The sequence below is a fragment of the Pimephales promelas genome, chromosome 12, assembly GCF_988280905.1.
Source record: "Pimephales promelas chromosome 12, fPimPro1.hap1.1, whole genome shotgun sequence".
NCBI lineage: Eukaryota > Metazoa > Chordata > Actinopteri > Cypriniformes > Leuciscidae > Pimephales > Pimephales promelas.
The window spans coordinates 5,645,201-5,664,696 of record NC_142780.1 but is presented as its reverse complement, the minus strand read 5'-3'; the positions used below and the strand labels follow the sequence as shown (position 1 = coordinate 5,664,696).

Genomic DNA, 19,496 nt, shown 5'->3' with positions numbered 1-19,496 from the left:
GCAATCTGATCATTCATGGTTTGTGGTTCGACTGTTCGAGACTGTTTTCCAAAGATGGCTCCTGCCTGTATATACGACCTAGACTGTCTTTATAAAATATCTTCTTATTAAACGGTCTGTACACTTACAACATTCTCAATGCTTCGGTTTGCATGTAGGGACCCTGATTATGCTACCGTGTTAGTGTTGGGCTATTTTGAGCCTTGTTAGTGGTATAAACTAGCGATTTTTATTTGTCATTACTCTATGCCCTATATACTAGCGTTATACTAGCATTATAGGCTAAAATGTTTTTTAGAGATAAAACTCTTTACATTCGATAATCATGAAAACAAATCTCAGAGAACGGTTGACTATGTACCAATGTGTAATTAGACCAAAGGTTCATTTTGCGCCAGAGTTCTCCTTTAACTGTAACCACAACATTAAGGTTTGTGTCTGTACAGAAATTCACTTTCAAAAGCAAAGCAACTATGAGTTAAACACGGCTATAAAATGCTGTGTATGGGTATAAATCCATTGGTAGAATTGCCCGGTATGCTGCAGAATGTGTAAATATGTCATTTGAATTATTTAGACATTTTATCCATTCATTTTTATTGTTTTTGTTTTTCAGATGAATCGACCCATTCAAGTGAAGCCTGCAGACAGTGAGGGGAAAGGAGGTAAATCATCTGTTATTCACACGTGTTTGGCTTATTTGAAGTCTGTTGTCAGTAATACTTTTTATTTTATTTAAAAAATGCTCTTCTGCTCAACAAGGCTGAGTGAAAATAGACTGTTTATTGAAACAACATCATTGAAACTAAATAGTTCCACAAAATCCTAAATAGTAACAAACTTTAGCACAGACAAAACTAAAGAAGGATACATGTACAATAAATGCGTAAGTAAATAAAACAAAATTAAAAACGTGGATATGATGCTCAAAAGGAGAAGCTTAAGCTTATTGACGCCTACCCCCTTTATACATTTAAGCAGTAGTTACACTTACCAGAAGATTGACACATAATTTTAAATTGACCTTTTCTAGTAATTATACAATAATCAATAATAATTCACAAACATTTGGTAATACCATTTAGTCAATATAAAATATATTTTATTGACAGGCAACAGGACACTTTGCATACTGGTTGTAAAGGACAAAAATGAAGCTAAACACCTAAAACACTACTCTTAAAATAGTTAAGATAAATGGATTTTATTGGCAAAGGCACTTTAACATTTCAAAGATTGTCTTCCTTCCAAAACACACAGTACATTAAGATTAAAAAGGCACACAGGTAAAGGGAAATCAGTGTATTTGTGATTTGAAAGTCTCCCATTTTCTCACTAAAGAAAAAAATATATATAATTATGGCAGAACAGTTAACCAGATCACCAAAACTGGTGTAAGACTGTAGACATGGGCTTGATCATGTAGACTTATGACCATTTACTGTAAATGTGGTCCCTCTCCTCACAGGGCTCAAGACTGCTACCAAATGGGTGAGAGCGTGTGTCTGAATTTTACACATGTGCGACTGGAATTTTTTTTTTAAACTTGGAAGCGGCTTATCAATGAATCTGGAATGTGTGGCAGGCCAATGAGTGTGAAAAGAATAGGAAATGGCCACTGTAAGTGGCTGATGTGTGGAGGGGGAGGGCCCTGGAGATTATCGAGCGTGCGTTTAAACGTCTGTGGGAAGGAGATGGAGACAACCTGCTGTAAGTTTGAGCAGTGAACAAGCGAACTATTGACTCGTTCTTCCGACCAGCGGCTAGCGTGCCAGTTAAATTTACTTGCTGGCTTCCCAAATAATACATTACAACAGCGAAAATCAAAAAACGTGAACAAAACGATTACTCTGTTAATTTTACTCTTACGATTATTACAAAACGAAGACTGTTCAAAACGAGTGCTGCTCGAACATGACCAGTCATTTACGCCATCATCACCCGAGAGTTGATAGCGCACGAGCGCAGGCGAGACCTGAACCGTAGACGTTACCATCGGTGTTTAAACTAAACTCATTTAAGTTTTGCCAATGTAAACATTCAAGAGCAAGACGCGAAAGAGAACTTGCGTCTAGAAGATTTGTGCGCGTGTCTGTGCACTTGATTTGACAAATTCACACAAAAAGTATGTCAACGTGTCCGTCTTGATGAGTATCCAGGCAGACATAGTCTGTTATGTCTTAAGTAGACTTATATGGTCAAGATAGACACTCACAGTACCAGTGTAGTATTATTGAATCAGCTCTGAATTGAATAGCTTTTGCAACTTTAATAAGGATTCATCTTTAATTTATGTGGTAAAATATGCACTGTTATTTTACTTTTGATTATTTTATTCAATTTCTGTACCTGAAAACGAATGTTAGACCTACCTTAAAAGCATAGCTTATTTTATCAGGATCTTCGCTCTATTGTATTTATTTGTGCTTTTGCTTGTGGTTAGATTATTTGTTCATATTTTCTTTATTTTATTTGACAGCAGTGTTTTTTTCCCTAAACATAGCACATACTGAATCATACCGTGAGCTATTTGAAATGTTGCAGCCATAGTACAGTGTCACGGTCGGAAGATGATTCAGAGCGAGAGGTTTTTGTGGCGAAAAGGCCAAGCCAATCATTTTCGTGAAGACTGGCTTTGAGAATTCAGCTGGTTAAGGTAGTACTGTCAGGAGGCGAATTCCATGAACTGCGAATTTTGCATTCGCTAAGTGCAGGCACTTCAGTTTAAACACAATACGCTAGTTAAACACAATCTTAGCCTCAAGCATAGAGTATGAGGTGACATGTTAATAAATATGTTAATTACAAAGACAAGAGGTTGTAACGTTCAATCAGATTACAAAGGCATTGTCATTTCTGCATCTATTATCAAAGTTTTTTATTAGTAATACACTGGAAATTAATTGAAATGTGAATATTTGGTTAGTATGTTGATTTACGGTGTGTGCTCCTACATTTTCTGGTTGTGCCCATAAAATTTTCTAAAAAGTTGGGGGCCACTGTGCTCCTAGTGAAAAAAGTTTGTCTGGAGCCCTGCCTCATGTAAATTACATTTTGCAACAATCAAATTTGTAATAGTTCCTAAAGGCTCCACTACCATTAATCAACATTGTATAGTGTTGTAGTAATGCTGTTGTTTTGCTTGAGCAGGCGGTATGAAACTGGCCTATAATGTCATGTCTCTTTACAGATTTCATTCTGCCAGATTAAAAAAAACTTTGGTGTTGGAAGCCTTATTCTCTGTGCGTTCGCTCTCCTGAACAGAATGACGGACGATTGACTGACTGTCATTTTTGGGTGACGTTGTATCACTGGACAACATACAGTCATTTTCGCCACTCTTTGTTACACCATCAGTGCGTGTAGTTGATGCGAATTGACAATTCAGCTTAGGTTTTACAATGACTAAAGTAAGGATGAATGAGATAATGCCAAAAACTATGGCGAGCCCTATAAATAGTGCATCATTGCAGTTGGAGTCTGTTTGGTCTCCTGGACTGGAGCGGTTATCTGTGTGAATCAAAGAGCAGATTGCTTTTTTTAGAGTGAAAATAAGGCTTGTTATTATGCTAAAGTATGTATTGTCTGTCTATATGAAGTAAAAAATAAGATTTGAATCGCCTTTCCCAGTCTTACCATTCACATGTGCCAGATGATAGGTGGTGTGTGGGTATCCTTCTTTTGTTTCATCATCCTTAAAGCAACGGTATATCCCGGCATCTGTCTCGCGAACTCCAGTGATAGTCAAAGAGAAATCGCCAGTTTTAAAGCAGTTCTCCTCCAGCGATACTCTTCCCTTGTAGCCTTCGCCAGAGTACATGGATCCGTTATAGTGCAAAACTCTTTCTTTGTTATGCAGCCACGTCACATCTTTGGGACTGACTGCGTAACAGTCGAGGGTGATGTTGTCCATCTCTTTCACATGCACGTCTTTTGCATCTATAAGGGGATATTTTAAATCAAAATCAGTCGCTGATCATGTGCTGATGCTGACACATCGACTCAAGTAACTTTTTTATAGGAATCAGATACAGGGAATACTTACACAAAACATCCAGTTTAAGTGAAGTTTTAACCCCATTACAGTCAAACTCATAGTACCCCTGGTCAGTGTATTTGGCTGAGTTGAGTAGCAGGTGGTTTTCTTTCCATGTGAATTCTTCTTGAAAGCCTTCTTCAATCCGCCAGGTCTGGTTCTGATATGTGGCGATAGTTGCTTCTGTGGGCGAACTCTTCCTCCATTCAGCTCTCTCACAGCTGCTGGGGTTATCGGGGAATGTATATGGTTTTGTAAGTAACACGAAATCAGATGGTATACGCTGGGAGAATGCTTCTGAAACAAAAACCATAGAAGAGACCGTTTTAATGATCTGTGTATGTGTGTGTGTGTTTGTGTGGGAGGGTGTGTGTGATGACTGACGCGTTCAAGTCCTCCTGGGAATTTCGTACTTACGAGGTGGGAAGTCGTGTTTACAACGGCAGTTGTGTAAGATGGCGGTATACACTCTTAGAAAAAAGGCTTCTATATATGTAGCATAGGGTTCTTTACTCAACTCCAAATAATGACAAGAAAGAACACTTTTGGCACAAAGGTTCTTTAAAGGCTATTATTCATTCATATATTCCATTATTCTGCAACATTTTGTAGTTGTTATTAAATTATTGTTTATTAAACTGTTGTAGTAACTTAATATCACATTTTAATCATGCAGATTTTTGGAGGATAAAAACTGAAATGGCACTCTTCGTCTGATATTGATTAATTACATTTTTTAACCACCATATCTTGAATTTTGTGATCATTCACATGCACTGCATTTTAGGGGTTCCAAATACGTAGCGCTTTAGAACCTTTTAAGGTTCTATATAGAACCTTTTCTTCTAAGAGTGTACTTTCTCTTTACTAATTAACTTACACAGACATACAGCAAGGTTCTTAAACTCTGGTTCTATAAAATGTCATTACAAATCAAAATATCTCAAAATATTAATACATTACATGTTTCATTGTCATATTATAATGTCATAATTTTCTGTCCAGGCAATTAGTTTACTTCCCTGTAAATAGAAAAGCCTGACAGTGTCACTGCTGAATACCTTTAAGTATTGTGGTATTCAGCCATGTTTCTCACTGACATGCTTTCTTTAAATCTTAAAGAAAATCCAGAGCTTCCCAATCGCATTTACGACATTGTGGTGGTGTTCATGTGCGTTCAACTCACAAATAAGATCTTTACGAGATGACTTCAATGCACTAACGTACCATTTAACTGGTAAACCAAACTCATAAGTATGACAGCCAGCTGCAGCGGATACATCATCTTGGCAATCCGCTGAAACAGGAGCTTCCACCCAGACTTGTTGTGGCGTGTAACCCAAGTGTAGTTAATTTACTTTCATGAATGACATAAACATTCAAAACACACGCAGGACCAGATGGCATGAACGAATAAACAGGAAGCAGAAGAACACAGGAAGAACAGTCAGAAAGAACGTCAGGAAGTTACGTCAGTTACGTCAGAAGACATTTCAAAATAAAAGATGTTAATTCAAAAAACAAAAACATGATCACAACTTAAACCTGACAACACATAAGCTAACATTGTTATAAGTCAGTATTGAAAAACAATCAACTAAGTTTCATCAACATTAATTTATATTACACATATAATTATCACACTTGTGGGCTGATAATTAAGGTTAACCACAGATTTACAAAATCCATCACTGATTCTACTAAATCTACAGATTTTAATTAAAAAGATTACATATTTGGTACCTGCACTTTTTTAGCATGATGATCTGAAGTTGATGAGGTTAAAACAACCATAACTGGCAGAAGACTAAGCGTTCAGATCAGCTCAGCACAACACACACACACACACACAAGCAACAAAAAAAGTTTTTAGGGCTGAATGGATTTTTTTTTCTATCCGAATAAATGTATAAACAAAGCTCTATTTTGTTGCTATTTTTAGATTCACATCCATATTCCTGGCTCCACAATTCTGTATTTCACTCTCTAACAGGAACTGATGGGCAGATTGAACTTTTTAACATGTATTAAAATTCAGACGTTGAGCTTTCCTTTAGAAGATCGATCTTCTGATAGGAGTATCAATAAGAAGTGTTCTCTTTATCCAGGAATCTTTATTGTCTTTATGTCATTAAAGATAATGTCTATGTAAGAGTGGGGAATAACGTAGTGATGTTGAGAAACTCCAGCAGTTAGGCACACATCCAAAGAGAGCTATGACAAGCAATTTAAAGGGGACATATCATGCTAAATCCACTTTTTTTTAGTGTTTATAAGTACAGAGAAGTTTAAATTATTCTCTTCAGGTGCTTCGTTTATATCTTTATATTTTGTTTTGGACATATTTTGTTTTGATCTGTTCTCTATGACGTATTTTGAACAATTACGTCACAGTATTTGCAGCAGAACTGCCAAATAAGGACATTGACTACCGGCCCAACAGCCATTATTGTTTCTTGCTCCGATTTTGTAGTCCAAGCTCAATAATGCAGAAGTTACGAGAGGGCAAGTCAAAATGTTCGGTTGTTGGATGTACGTTAGTGACCCAAAGCACTTCAATAATCCCCACTTCAAACCTCCGCCAGTATACAGAAGGGTTTGCCGATCGACTTCGTCTGAATGAGGGGTCAATTCCTTCTATATTTCGAGACGACGAACAGAGCATTACAATAAGCTGTAAAATTATCGTTAATAAAAAGTTTTACTTTCTTAAAACACATGGTGGTCATGGTTTAGCAGTACCTTTGTCTTTCTTTGTTTTTGTTTTGAAGTAACATTAGACGTCTGCAGTTTTATTAGGGCCCGAGCACTAACAGTGCGAGGACCCTATTGAAACTGTTAGGGTTATTTTTTTTTTTTTTTTTTTTCTTTTTTCTGCAAAGTAGGCGCCATTTTCGGGGCCACAACATGCTCAAAAACTCACCAAATTTGGCACTCTTGTCAGGACTGGTGAAAAATTTCGTATTTTGTGGGTTTCGCGGATGGGCGGGGCAAAATGGCTCGCTAGCGCCACCTAGAAAATTTGAAATAATTAGCCCCTCGTCCACGTTCAACCTACATGCACGAAATTTGGTGGGGACGTGTATCATATCAAGACGCACAAAAAAGCCTCAAGAACCCATACCCTAAACTCGACAGGAAGTCCGCCATTTTGAATTTGGCGGCCTATTTTGGACGATTTACACACTACGTACTTTAACGAACTCCTCCTAGGGATTTAGTCAGATCGACTTCAAATTTCTGCTGTGCCTTCTAAAGGCATTGACGATGTAAAGTTGTGCTATCTGCGCGTTTTCGTCGATGGGCGTGTCCGTGGCGTCGAAGATTCGCCATAAAACAGGAAGTTGCAGTAACTTGGCTGTAAATGCTCAGATCTGCACGGAATTTTACACATTTGACAAGAGTCCCGCCCTGAACAAATCTACATGCCGACATTCACCCACAGTCATAGCGCCACCTGCTGGCAACAGGAAGTGACCTTTAATGAAGCAGCCCCCGCCGCTTGTTTGACCAACATGTACAAAATTTATGTGGTGCATCTACCATGACCAGACGCACAAAAAAGCCTCAAAAACCCATACCTTAAACTCGACAGGAAGTCCGCCATTTTGAATTTGGCGACCGATTTGGGAAGATTTACACACTCCGTACTTTAACGAACTCCTCCTAGGGATTTAGTCGGATCAACTTCAAATTTCTGCTGTACCTTCTAAAGGCATTGACGATGTAAAGTTGTGCTATCTGCGCGTTTTCGTCGATGGGCGTGTCCGTGGCGTCGATGATTCGCCATGAAACAGGAAGTTGTAGTAACTTGGCTGTAAATGCCCAGATCTGCACGAAATTTTAGAAATTTGACAAGAGTCCCGCCCTGAACAAATCTACATGCCGATATTCACTCACAGTCATAGCGCCATCTGCTGGCAACAGGAAGTGACCTTTAATGAAGCAGCCCCCGCAGCTTGTTTGACCGACATGTACGAAATTTCTATGGTGCATCTACCATGACCAGACGCAGAAATAAGCCTCAAGAACCCATACCCTAAACTCGACAGGAAGTCCGCCATTTTGAATTTGGCGACCGATTTGGGAAGATTTACACACTCCGTACTTTATCAAACTCCTCCTAGGGATTTAGTCGGATCAACTTCAAATTTCTGCTGTACCTTCTAAAGGCATTGACGATGTAAAGTTGTGCTATCTGCGCGTTTTCGTCGATGGGTGTGTCCGTGGCGTCCATGATTCGCCATGAAACAGGAAGTTGTAGTAACTTGGCTGTAAATGCCCAGATCTGCACGAAATTTAACACGTTTGACAAGAGTCCCGCCCTGAACAAATCTACATGCCAACATTCACCCACAGTCATAGCGCCACCTCCTGGCAACAGGAAGTGACCTTTAACGTAGCAGCATAGCAAATGCACATCCGCACTGGCTGAGCTGCAGAAAATGCAACACGGCCGCCTAAGACCCCGACGTGCTACAGGTGCGAGGGCCCGCCCATCGCTGCTTGCAGCTTTAATTGTTTTTGAATTTCATCAATGGTCATTTAGCTACTGTGTTTTCTGATGCTTTTCTAAACGTATCATATTATCAATACAGATTTTTAGTCATAAGATTAGACCGTAGTCATTTATCATGTTAGTGGGCTTGTTTTAACAAGTGAAATAATTGACTTTCACTTATAACACAATACAGACAGCTACATAGACATACCATGGCAATAAGTTACATCCGTATGAAGACGTTGTTCTGCAGGTTCGTCGTTGTCTTTTTCAACTCGCTCGCTCTGGATCGCACATGTAAGGCTTGATAGACAAATCTTCCGTTGTTGACATTTTGTTAAAGTGTGAATAAAAATGTTCTTTGACGCTATATAATCGTATATCTTAAATCAAACTACAAAAATGGCTGAATGGGGTGGAGTTGAACCGAGTGTGAACTCAGTAACCTGGAGAGCGGACGGGGTATGACACATCGACGCTCCAAAACGAGTTGCTCACAGACGCACATCAGAAAAGGGGTAGAGAAGGGGCCTGTGGAGCTTTAATAATGAGGATTTCAGACCCAAGCATTGCCGTTTCACTTTATATAGACCACAAATGTATGATTTATATGTAAAAATGAATGATTTAAAAGCATGATATGTACACTTTAAACAATTATTGTTTGAAACTAACCAGACTCTATTGATGCAAATGACCCTGATGGATTCAAGCCTCATGATTACACATTTATTTATTCCAAATGATGACACATAATTCAATCCAAATGATGTAGTGCTTTCGTCTGCGAGTGTAGTCCTGGCTGGAAAAACACACACAGGCAAAGAAGTCCTTGAGGGAACGATCCCCCTGTGAGTTGAGGAGGATCTGAACTGCTGCTAGAAACACTTTCTAGTGTCCGATCTTCTGTCAGCAGTGGTTGAGGCTGGATTTTAAACACAGCAGTTAACACTTAAATCAATATAAACTCTCTAGAAATCAGAATACAAACACTCAGCAAAAGAACAACCATTAAACAACCTCGAAAACGGACAAAGAACTGTTCAAACTCAGGCGAATCAAGGATAATCAAAGGGAGGACAACAAGAATCAGGTGTGGGAGATAAATCCAACAATAAATAACCATAGAAACTAATGCAAAAGTGAAAACCAAGGAAACAGAAAGGGAAAAATCAGGCCTCAATGACAAACTAGCTAAAGCCTCAGTCAGACTGTCAGTCCAAATCCAATCAGATTTAACAAGTGTGAACTTGTTAGTGTCCATTTAGAGCTACATTAATATGCGGTTTGAAATTCTGTTCAAATCTGTAAATGTACGTTTCAGTCCGTAAGCGCTACGGTCGGATTTCGCATGGTTTTATGTGACTTTTTATGTGACCGCCTCAGGAGACGCTGCAGAGCCTACACATTTTCATGTTGTAAATAAGACAACATCTCTATAGACCCCTTTTGCGCCGAAGTCACAGTTACATCACGGCACTAGCTGGAGGCAAAACAAAGTGAAAACGTACAAAGTTTTATGTGCTATAATATGCCAATGTATACAATAAAGAACTAGTTTAAATAGTTTAAGAGTTTACACATTAAACACTTAATGTTGGAATTGTCCATCCATCAAAATGCCACCAGGCTGGCACACTAGTGATGATGTCATTGACCTGGTTCATCATCACACGGCCAATACAAACCAGCACAGATTCGGCTACATAATAAGGAGCTTAAAGGGTTAGTTCACCCAAAAATGAAAATTCTGTCAGTATTTACTCACCCTCATGTTGTTGATCTTCGTTCATCTTCGGAACACAAATTAAGATATTTAAGATATTAAGATCGCTCCTGCACACAGTCCATAGGCTTCTTGAGGGACTGGCTCTTGCTGTCCCCGAAAAGTCATTAAACACATCGTTAAAATAGTCCAAGTGACTACAGGGGCTCAATCTTAAGTTTATCAAACGACGAGAACACTTTTGTGCGCAAAAAACAACAAAAATAACGACTTTATTTCAACTATTCGTTTATTTCTCCCTCTGCGCGAGTCAGGTTACTAGTTTAATAGCGTAAGCTTCTGTTATTGTACGTCACACGCATCACACACACATGACCAGCGTCGGCCAATAGTGAGCCCACGTGTGACGTAGCTCTACGCAATCACACTACGTTAACTGACTTACAGGCTCATGGAGAAGGAAGTGAATAGTTTAAATAAAGTCGTTATTTTTGTTGTTTTTTTGCGCACAAAAGTGTTCTCGTCGTTTGATAAACTTAAGATTGAGCCCCTGTAGTCACTTGGACTATTTTAACGATGTCTTTAATGACTTTTCGGGGACAGCAAGAGCCAGTCCCTCAAGAAGCCTATGGACTGTATGCAGGAGCGATCTTAATATCTTAAATATCTTAATTTGTGTTCCGAAGATGAACGAAGATCAACAACATGAGGGTGAGTAAATACTGACAGAATTTTCATTTTTGGGTGAACTAACCCTTTAAATTATTGTTGCTATTATTAAATGTCATCTTGTTGTGTTGTTTCGTGCAAGAATTTATGCAAAATGAATATGTTGTATATGGAATTTTTATTTCTAGAAAATATTCACATCATTAAAATCGCACCGTAATGACACTCTTTACATTGTCGTCTTCTTGGCGCTGACTCTGCAGAACTGTGGATCGTACACACAAGTCTTGTACAGGACCATATCTAAAGATTTATTTGCCCTCAGTTTCTCGTTACGATCGGTTTCTCCATAAGGTAGGTGTAGAAGTCAGGCCACTCACCCGAGGTAACGTAACGTTAATCCTGTCAGATCAGTCCTGTCAGTGAAGCGGCCAGAGGGATCGTTCTGCCTCCACCTAACCTCCGCCCACAAAAAAAAAAACACCATGTTTACTAACTGAAAACGGGTCTATTGCAGACCCCTCCATGTTGCGACCCCTCCAACAAAAGCGCGGCACGGGACACACCAACCCGGTCTCACCCCAAGACGTCATATAACTGACGTTTTGGGACGTCTTTTGACCATACGTCAATATTCGCCTTTTTAGGGCCCCCTTAAACGTCGGTAGATGAGGTTATGGGATCCTAACTCTACCCCATACCTAAACCTAACCCTAAACCTAACCCGTCACCTAACTGACGTTAAAGGTAAAGCGTCAGTTGTATGACGGCCCGGGATCGCCATCTACCGACGTTTAAGGGGGCCCTAAAAAGGCTGATATTGACGTATGGTCAAAATACGTCCCAAAACGTCAGTTATATGACGACTTGGGATGAGACTGTGTTAGACACACTAAACCAGATCTGAACAGTTGTGATACACTGTGTTGACAGTCAATCATTTTACATCAGATTCCAATCGGATACACAAATAATTGATTTGGACTAAGCTAAGAATCCAACTCAAACTAAACTAAAAACTCAGACATAACATGACAGTAATTAGACTACAGTTACTTTTTATTGATTAGATGATTACATGTTATTTTCACAATGACAGTAAATTATTCATAATTCATGTTGCCATATTAGAAAGTATTTATGAGTTATCAATAGTTTTGTGCGATGGAAAGTTCCCATGGCTGTTCGAGGTTCAGGTTCTACCTTTATTTTGTAGAGTGTAGAGCAGATGTTCATGTTGCATGTGCAATTACAGGCCTGTGAGTAAGAATGTTTGCTAAATTTGGAATAAAATAGACTAGATTGAATATCACCAACAATCTAAAAGGATGTTTCTGTAGTGAAAAAGATCTGTTAAACTGACCCTTTCAATGCTTTTAAAATGTAAATGCAGCAAAACACGACACACCCACACACATAGTTCACATAATAGTCGGCTCATTGCGCCCTCTGCTGGAGGCTGACGGGACTGTGGCTTTGTTGACTAAACTGAGACACTTACAAAAGCCTGGAGTTTAATAAAGCCAGGTCCATGATGTTGAATAACTGATCTTGACCATTTCTCCCTCTTTACAGAGGACCGGAAGCTGTTTGTGGGGATGCTGGGAAAGCAACAGTCTGATGAGGACGTGAAGAAGATGTTTGAACCGTTCGGCAGCATCGATGAGTGCACAGTGCTGAGAGGACCTGACGGCACCAGTAAAGGTCTGTTAACAGACACGTACACATGCGTGTTAACAAACACAAACTCAATCTGATGTTTCTGTTGTTTTCACAGGTTGTGCGTTTGTGAAGTACCAGAGTCACTCTGAGGCCCAGTCTGCCATTAACAGTCTGCACGGGAGCCGGACTCTGCCTGTGAGTGTCTCTCCTCTCTCTTCTCATTCCCTGCTTCTCAGTGTCCATGCTATCCATCCTAAACAGTATGTGAGATTAAAAAAAGTGTGTCCAAAAGCATAGTATGTATGCCAAGGGTCTACTATATCCAGTAGATTTTCAAAGTGTGGATCCTTGCTCACTATAACAGCTAATAGAGGAGGATTCCGTTCAAAACAAGAGTAAAAGTGTTCAGAAAACTACAAAACATGGCGGATGTGCGTGACCGACGGTTACGTAGAGAGGTTTAGATAAAGGGGTTTGAGTGACTAATAATCAACATTTAAGGTGATGAAATATTAATGTACTGTTATCCGTGTTTTATTTCATCTGCAACAACAACATGAGCATTTCTAAAGATCTATTTGGCAGCCATTCACTTTTAAATGCATCGTTATGCATTAACATAAAGAGAGTCTTTGCATGATAGACCCGTGACTGGTAGATCAATGTGATTCTGCATTTCTATCCGATACAGTAGCTAATTAAATTACATTAAATGTGGATGATGATTAAATGTGGACTTGATGATTGACAGGTCAGTTTAGATGACAGGATGTGTGTAACTAAGCAACAGAGAGCAAACCTTAAAGGAGTAGTTCACTTTTGAAAAAACTTTTGCTGATAATTTACTCAGCCCCATGTCATCCAAGATGTCCATGTCATTCTTTCTTTAGTCGAAAAGAAATTAAGGTTCCCTTTCGTAGTCACTTCGAGTTACGTCAGAAGTGACGGAGATTGGGGGATTTCGCATAGAAAGCCAATCCTCTTCGAGTATTTAAACACGAGCCAATGGCATGCAATGCCTTGGGGCTGCGGAAATTTGCATAGCGTACTCCGCCCTACTCCGTGAGTATAAAAGGAGGAAGTGAACGCAACCGCAGTATGTTTTCGCTTCGGAGCCAAGAGAACCTCTTCACTCCTCAAAGCTGATTCAAGACTCTTCGAGACGAGCGTCCTCTTCAGTGTTGGTGTGACGGCGGTACCCAGCGAGATTCTGCATTGCCTGCGATCTGTGCAGTGGTTTGCCAGACTTTGCGCTTCTCCCTGGTAGCCTCAGCGCTGAAAGAGTGAATTTCTCTCCTCTCTGTAAAAGAGCTGCACGCGGCACGTCTTTTTAAAGATGGCTCGCCCGTGCCCTTCTGGATGTGGTAGATTTCTATCGTCATCTGATGGTCACGAACGCTGCTTTGTTTGCTTGGGCATTCAGCATGCAGCAGCAGCGTTCGTGGATGACTCATGTTCCTTCTGTGGGACCATGACCATCTCCACACTGAGGTCGCGGCTCAATGATCTCACTAGAGTGAGAGCCCCGGTCCCCCCTACTCGATCGGCTTCCTTCACGAAAGGGGGCCCGTCGACCCGGGGACCGGGCGATCTAACGGTGACGGTGTGGGATAAAGCCCCGACGATTCCTCGGGCCACACCTCCCGCCTCAGTGCGTGAGCCAGCGGGCGCTAGTTCGACTCGGTCGGTTGTCTCTTCGGCGGCACCGGCTGCTTCGAGCAGCGCCCCAGATGATGATGCGATGTCTATCACAGCATCACTAGGCGGGCTTGATTCCTCGGGAGAGGAAGATCCGGCTGCGTTGCCTCCTTCGGGAGTCCCAGCGTTGTCCGTGTCAGATCCCGAGATGACGGCCATGCTGTCTCGAGCCGCTGGGAGTATCGGGCTAGAATGGAAACCTCCATCCTGCCCCGACCTCTCACGGATGGATAATTGGTTTTTGGACAAGGCTGCCGCTGCAAAGCCACGGCCGACTCCAATTCCTTTTTTCCCCGAGCTGCATGCGGAGTTATCGCGCTCTTGGGGGGCTCCTTTGTCCACCCGAGAGCGCGATCTCTCCCCCGCCTTTCCCCCCCTCGACGGCGGGGCCGCCCGTGGGTACACTGGGATGCCCCCGGTGGAGCGCTCTGTTGCGATGCAGCTGTGTCCACAGAGCGCTTCCACCCGTGGTCCTCCTAAGCACCCATCCAAAGCCTGTGGGTTCTCGTCTGCTATGGCGGCGCGATCCTACAGAGCGGCGGGACAGGCGGCCTCCGCTCTGCATGCTATGACCACTTTGCAGGTCTTCCAAGCGAAGTTGCTCAGAGACATGCACGAGGGCGGGACTGATCCGACGGCATTCAAAGAACTGCGGTCCGCCACTGACCTTGCTCTCCGGGCAACGAAAGTGGCTGCTCGCGCCGTTGGTCAGGTGATGGCCACTAGCGTGGTTCAGGAGCGTCATCTGTGGCTCAACCTGTCGGATACGCGGAGCGCTGAGCGGACTCGTCTGCTCGACGCTCCGCTGTCCCAGGTTGGCCTTTTCGGCGGTGCGGTCGAGGACTTCGCCCAACAGTTCTCCACCGCCCAGAAGCAGACGGAGGCCATCAAACACATCCTGCCCCGACGACCAGCTGCTGCCTCCACCCAGTCGTCGGCACAGGTGCCTCCCCCTGCTCGCCGCCGAGGACGCCCCCCTGCGGCTCCCCTCCCTCCCGCCCGGCCCCAGCAGCAGCCTTCACCCGGGCCCCGGCGTCGAGGAGGCCGCAGGCCGGCGTCACAGCCCCCTCAGGCCGCTCGCCCCGCTAAACGCCAGGCCAAGCGAAGATCCTGACACGGGCGGCTCAGTGTCGATCTCGAGTCTTTCTCAGGAGGCGGTAGCAGGCCCCCTCCTTCCCCCGGTGGAGGGCCGGGGGAGAATCTTTTGTTCTCAGCTCCCCGCTGCTCACCCACGGGTGGGCAGCACCCTGAACTGGTTAAAGAAAGACTTGACATCCTCACTGAGCTCACAGACTGGAGTGAGTGCCCCCGATGCCCCAGTGTGTCGGCCCACTCACTCCTCTCTGTCTCGGAGGGCGCGGAAGGGTGCGTGTGTCGTCCCCGGGCTACACCAATCCCTTCCCCCTCTCTCGCCAGACCCCCGGCAGAACGGACCCCCGTGGAACGCTCCGCTTTCCCTGGTCCCTTCTGTCGGGGAGCGGGCTTCGACGCATCCGAGCGGGGTAACTCCTGCACGTGTGCCAGTCGACCCGCCACGCTGCCCCTCCGGGGGGACGTCTGTGGTTCACATGACCCCGTTGGCTCACTTCCTGGAAGCCTGGCTAGCGCTTCCCGGGGTATCCCGCTGGGTCATCAGAACGATCAGATTCGGCTACGCGATTCAGTTCGCACGGTCTCCTCCCCGCTTCAGGGGAGTTCGCTCCACGATAGTCGGTGGCAATGCCCCAGTCCTGAGAGCGGAGATTGCGACCCTGCTGGCGAAGGGTGCAATCGAGACGGTCCCTCCAGCCGAGGTGAGGTCCGGGTTTTACAGCCCCTACTTCATTGTCCCCAAGAAGACCGGTGGGTTACGACCGATCCTGGACCTGCGCATTTTGAACCGTTCTCTCCATCGACTACCGTTCAAAATGCTCACGGCCAAACGCATTTTCGAATGTGTTCGGTATCAGGATTGGTTTGCAGCGATCGACCTGAAGGACGCGTACTTCCATGTGTCCATCTTACCTCGACACAGACCGTTTCTTCGGTTTGCCTTCGAGGGCCAGGCATATCAGTACGCCGTTCTCCCATTCGGGTTAGCTCTGTCCCCTCGCGTCTTCACGAAGATCGTCGAGGCAGCCCTTGTTCCCCTTCGCGAACACGGGGTTCGCATCCTGAATTATCTCGACGACTGGCTGATACTAGCACACTCTCGAGCTCAGCTTTGCGAACACAGAGACTTGGTGCTCCGGCACCTAGCCCGTCTGGGCCTTCGGGTCAACCGAGAGAAGAGCAAACTTTGCCCCGTGCAGAGGATCTCTTTTCTCGGCGTGGAGATAGACTCGGTCGCCATGTCCGCGCAGCTCACGAACGAGCGCGCGCACTCACTGCTGACTTGTCTTCGTCAGTTCGAGGGCAAGAGTGCGGTTCCACTGAAACTTTTTCAGAGGCTCCTGGGGCATATGGCATCCGCGGCCGCGGCAACGCCGCTCGGTTTGCTTCATATGAGACCGCTTCAGCTGTGGCTTCGCGATCGAGTCCCGAGGTGGGCATGGCATCGCGGCTCGCTCCGAGTCCCAGTGACTCCGACATGCCGGCGAACCTTCTTCCCGTGGTCGAACCTCAGCTTTTTACGGACGGGCGTCCCTATTCAGCGAGTTTCCAGGCATCTCATCGTCTCCACGGATGCATCTACCACGGGTTGGGGTGCCATGTGCAATGGGCATGCAGCCGCCGGCTCCTGGACGGGGGCCCAGCGCCTCATGCACATCAATTGCCTCGAGCTGCTGGCAGTACGGCTCGCCCTGCACCGCTTCAGAGCGTTGCTCAAGGGCCAGCATGTGCTTGTCCGCTCAGACAACACTACGGCTGTAGCGTACATCAACCACCAGGGGGGTCTACGCTCGCGCCGGTTGTCGCAGCTCGCCCGCCACCTCTTGATATGGAGTCAGAAGCACCTGAGGTCCCTTCGTGCAGTTCACATTCCTGGAGACCGGAACTGGGCAGCCGACGAGCTGTCTCGGGTCCGCCCTATCTCCGGCGAGTGGCGACTCCATCCCCAGTCGGTCCAGCTGATCTGGAAAGAGTTCGGGGAGGCACAGATAGATCTGTTCGCCTCCCGGGACTCGGCCCACTGCGCCCAGTTTTATTCTCTGACCTGGGGCACTCTCGGTTCGGATGCGCTGGCGCACAGCTGGCCACGGGGCCCACGCAAGTATGCGTTTCCCCCAGTGAGCCTCCTTGCACGGGTGTTGTGCAAGATCAAGGAGGACGAGGAGCAGGTCTTGCTGGTAGCCCCCTACTGGCCCACCAAGACGTGGTTCTCCGATCTCATGCTCCTCGCGACAGCACCTCCTTGGCCTATTCCTCTGAGACAAGACCTACTCTCTCAGAGACGGGGCACTCTGTGGCACCCTCGTCCCGATCTTTGGAGGCTGCACGTGTGGCTCCTGGACGGGACGAGGCAGGTTTGAGTTCGCTGCCACCTGCGGTGGCGGCAACCATCACTTCCGCAAGAGCGTCGTCCACGAGACACCTTTATGCGTTGAAGTGGAACCTCTTCGTCAATTGGTGCTCTTCTCGCGGAGAAGACCCCCGGAGATGTTCGATCAGTGTCGTGCTTTCCTTCCTGCAAGAAGGGTTGGAGCGCAGGCTGTCGCCCTCCACCCTTAAGGTTTACGTCGCGGCCATTGCCGCTTCTCATGAAGCAGTGGAAGGTAAGTCCTTAGGGAAGCACGACCTGGTCATCAGGTTCCTGAGGGGAGCGAGGAGGCTGCATCCGCCTCGTCCTCCCCTCGTACCCTCTTGGGACCTCTCGGTAGTTTTAAGTGCTCTGCAGAGGCATCCCTTTGAGCCTTTGCAATCGGTAGAGTTAAAGTTTCTGTCCATGAAGACAGCACTCCTGGTTGCATTGGCCTCCATCAAGAGGGTGGGGGACCTGCACGCATTCTCCGTTGACGAAGCGTGCCTGGAGTTCGGGCCGGCTTACTCTCACGTGATCCTGAGACCCCGGCCTGGATATGTGCCCAAGGTTCCCACCACTCCCTTCCGGGACCAGGTGGTGAACCTGCAAGCGCTGCCCCCGGAGGAGGCAGACCCAGCCTTGGCACTGCTCTGTCCGGTACGTGCTCTCCGCACCTATGTCGACAGAACGCAGTGTTTCAGGACCTCAGACCAGCTCTTTGTCTGTCATGGAGGGAGCCAGAAGGGAAGGGCTCTCTCAAAGCAGCGGCTGTCCCACTGGATAGTGGATGCCATTGCTTTGTCTTACCAGCAGCAAGGCCTTCCGTGCCCCCTTGGTGTGACGGCCCATTCCACTCGGAGTGTAGCCTCCTCTTGGGCTTTAGCGCACGGCGCCTCGCTAACAGACATCTGCAGAGCTGCAGGCTGGGCGACACCCAACACCTTCGCCAGATTCTATAATCTGCGAATTGAGCCGGTATCCTCTCACGTACTCGTTTCGGCCAGTTCTGGATCCGCTCAGGTGTCTTCGCTTGCTCGCCACTCCACTCCCCGGACTGGATAAGTGCGATATTTCCTCATTCTTCCATTGAAGTCTTGAGTCCTCCAGCACCGACGATGCAGGCACCACTGCGTTGCTCTGGATGCTAGCTAGGTGCCTCCATGCGCACGGTTCCCCATGGTAACCGTCTCATGTGTATTATCCACTGTAAGCCTCTCTGAGCATGTGTCTTCCCTTGGCAAGCCATCTGCCACCCCTGGAGTTTAAATCAGTAGCCACCTGCGGTTGGTACTCCAGTGTTCCATATGCGTCCCTAGGTGGCCATATGTGTATTCATAAGTCCTCCCTTCGGTAGGCAGCTGGTAGCATGTCCCCTTCGGGATATGTTTCCCAGTGTACCTTGGTAATCCTGTGTCTAAGTCGGATCCCCAAAAAAAAAAAAAAAAAAAAAAAGAGGTAAGGCTCGGGGGTTCAGTCTTTCGCAGGGCACTGGAAGACAGCTTGAAGATGGCGTGATGGCACAGACCCCCAATCTCCGTCACTTCTGACGTAACTCGAAGTGACTACGAAAGGGAACGTCTCGGTTACGTATGTAACCCTCGTTCCCTGAGTAGGGAACGGAGACGTTACGTCTCCCTGCCACTTCTGCTGTATCGCTGGGTAGATGCCGAGTTCAGTCTTGGCTCCTCAGCGAAGACATACTGCGGTTGCGTTCACTTCCTCCTTTTATACTCACGGAGTAGGGCGGAGTACGCTATGCAAA

The 19,496-nt window shown here is 45.4% G+C and overlaps 2 protein-coding genes across 5 annotated transcripts in view; one reads left to right on the top strand and one right to left on the bottom strand.

Annotated features, from left to right (window-relative positions):
- The window catches only part of celf3b (cugbp, Elav-like family member 3b), a 75,191-nt gene that overhangs the window by 35,663 nt on the left and 20,032 nt on the right, over nucleotides 1–19,496 (top strand). For all 4 annotated transcript variants that reach the window (XM_089117443.1, XM_039681308.2, XM_039681307.2 and 1 more), the window contains exons 4-6: nucleotides 617–665; nucleotides 12,508–12,636; nucleotides 12,710–12,789. In XM_089117443.1, the coding sequence (XP_088973569.1) occupies nucleotides 617–665; nucleotides 12,508–12,636; nucleotides 12,710–12,789 (258 nt within the window). The remainder of the gene's footprint in view (nucleotides 1–616; nucleotides 666–12,507; nucleotides 12,637–12,709; nucleotides 12,790–19,496) is intronic.
- On the bottom strand, nucleotides 728–5,449 carry LOC120485506 (uncharacterized). Its single transcript, XM_039681310.2, has 4 exons — nucleotides 5,264–5,449; nucleotides 4,046–4,333; nucleotides 3,637–3,939; nucleotides 728–3,510 (listed from the first exon to the last, which is right to left on the bottom strand). Exons 1-4 carry the CDS (start codon nucleotides 5,319–5,321, stop codon nucleotides 3,194–3,196), a joined length of 966 nt encoding a protein of 321 aa, XP_039537244.2. The 5' UTR covers nucleotides 5,322–5,449; the 3' UTR covers nucleotides 728–3,193.

What these genes read in the sequence shown, in the direction of transcription:
- LOC120485506 (XM_039681310.2), bottom strand. Translation starts at nt 5,321, where the DNA reads ATGATGTATCCGCTGCAGCTGGCTGTCATACTTATGAGTTTGGTTTAC. An exon ending in ACTTAAACTGGATGTTTTGT is followed by an intron (nt 3,940 to 4,045) that starts GTAAGTATTCCC and finishes ATCCCCTTATAG; the next exon opens with ATGCAAAAGACGTGCATGTG. An exon ending in TCATCTGGCACATGTGAATG is followed by an intron (nt 3,511 to 3,636) that starts GTAAGACTGGGA and finishes TGATTCACACAG; the next exon opens with ATAACCGCTCCAGTCCAGGA.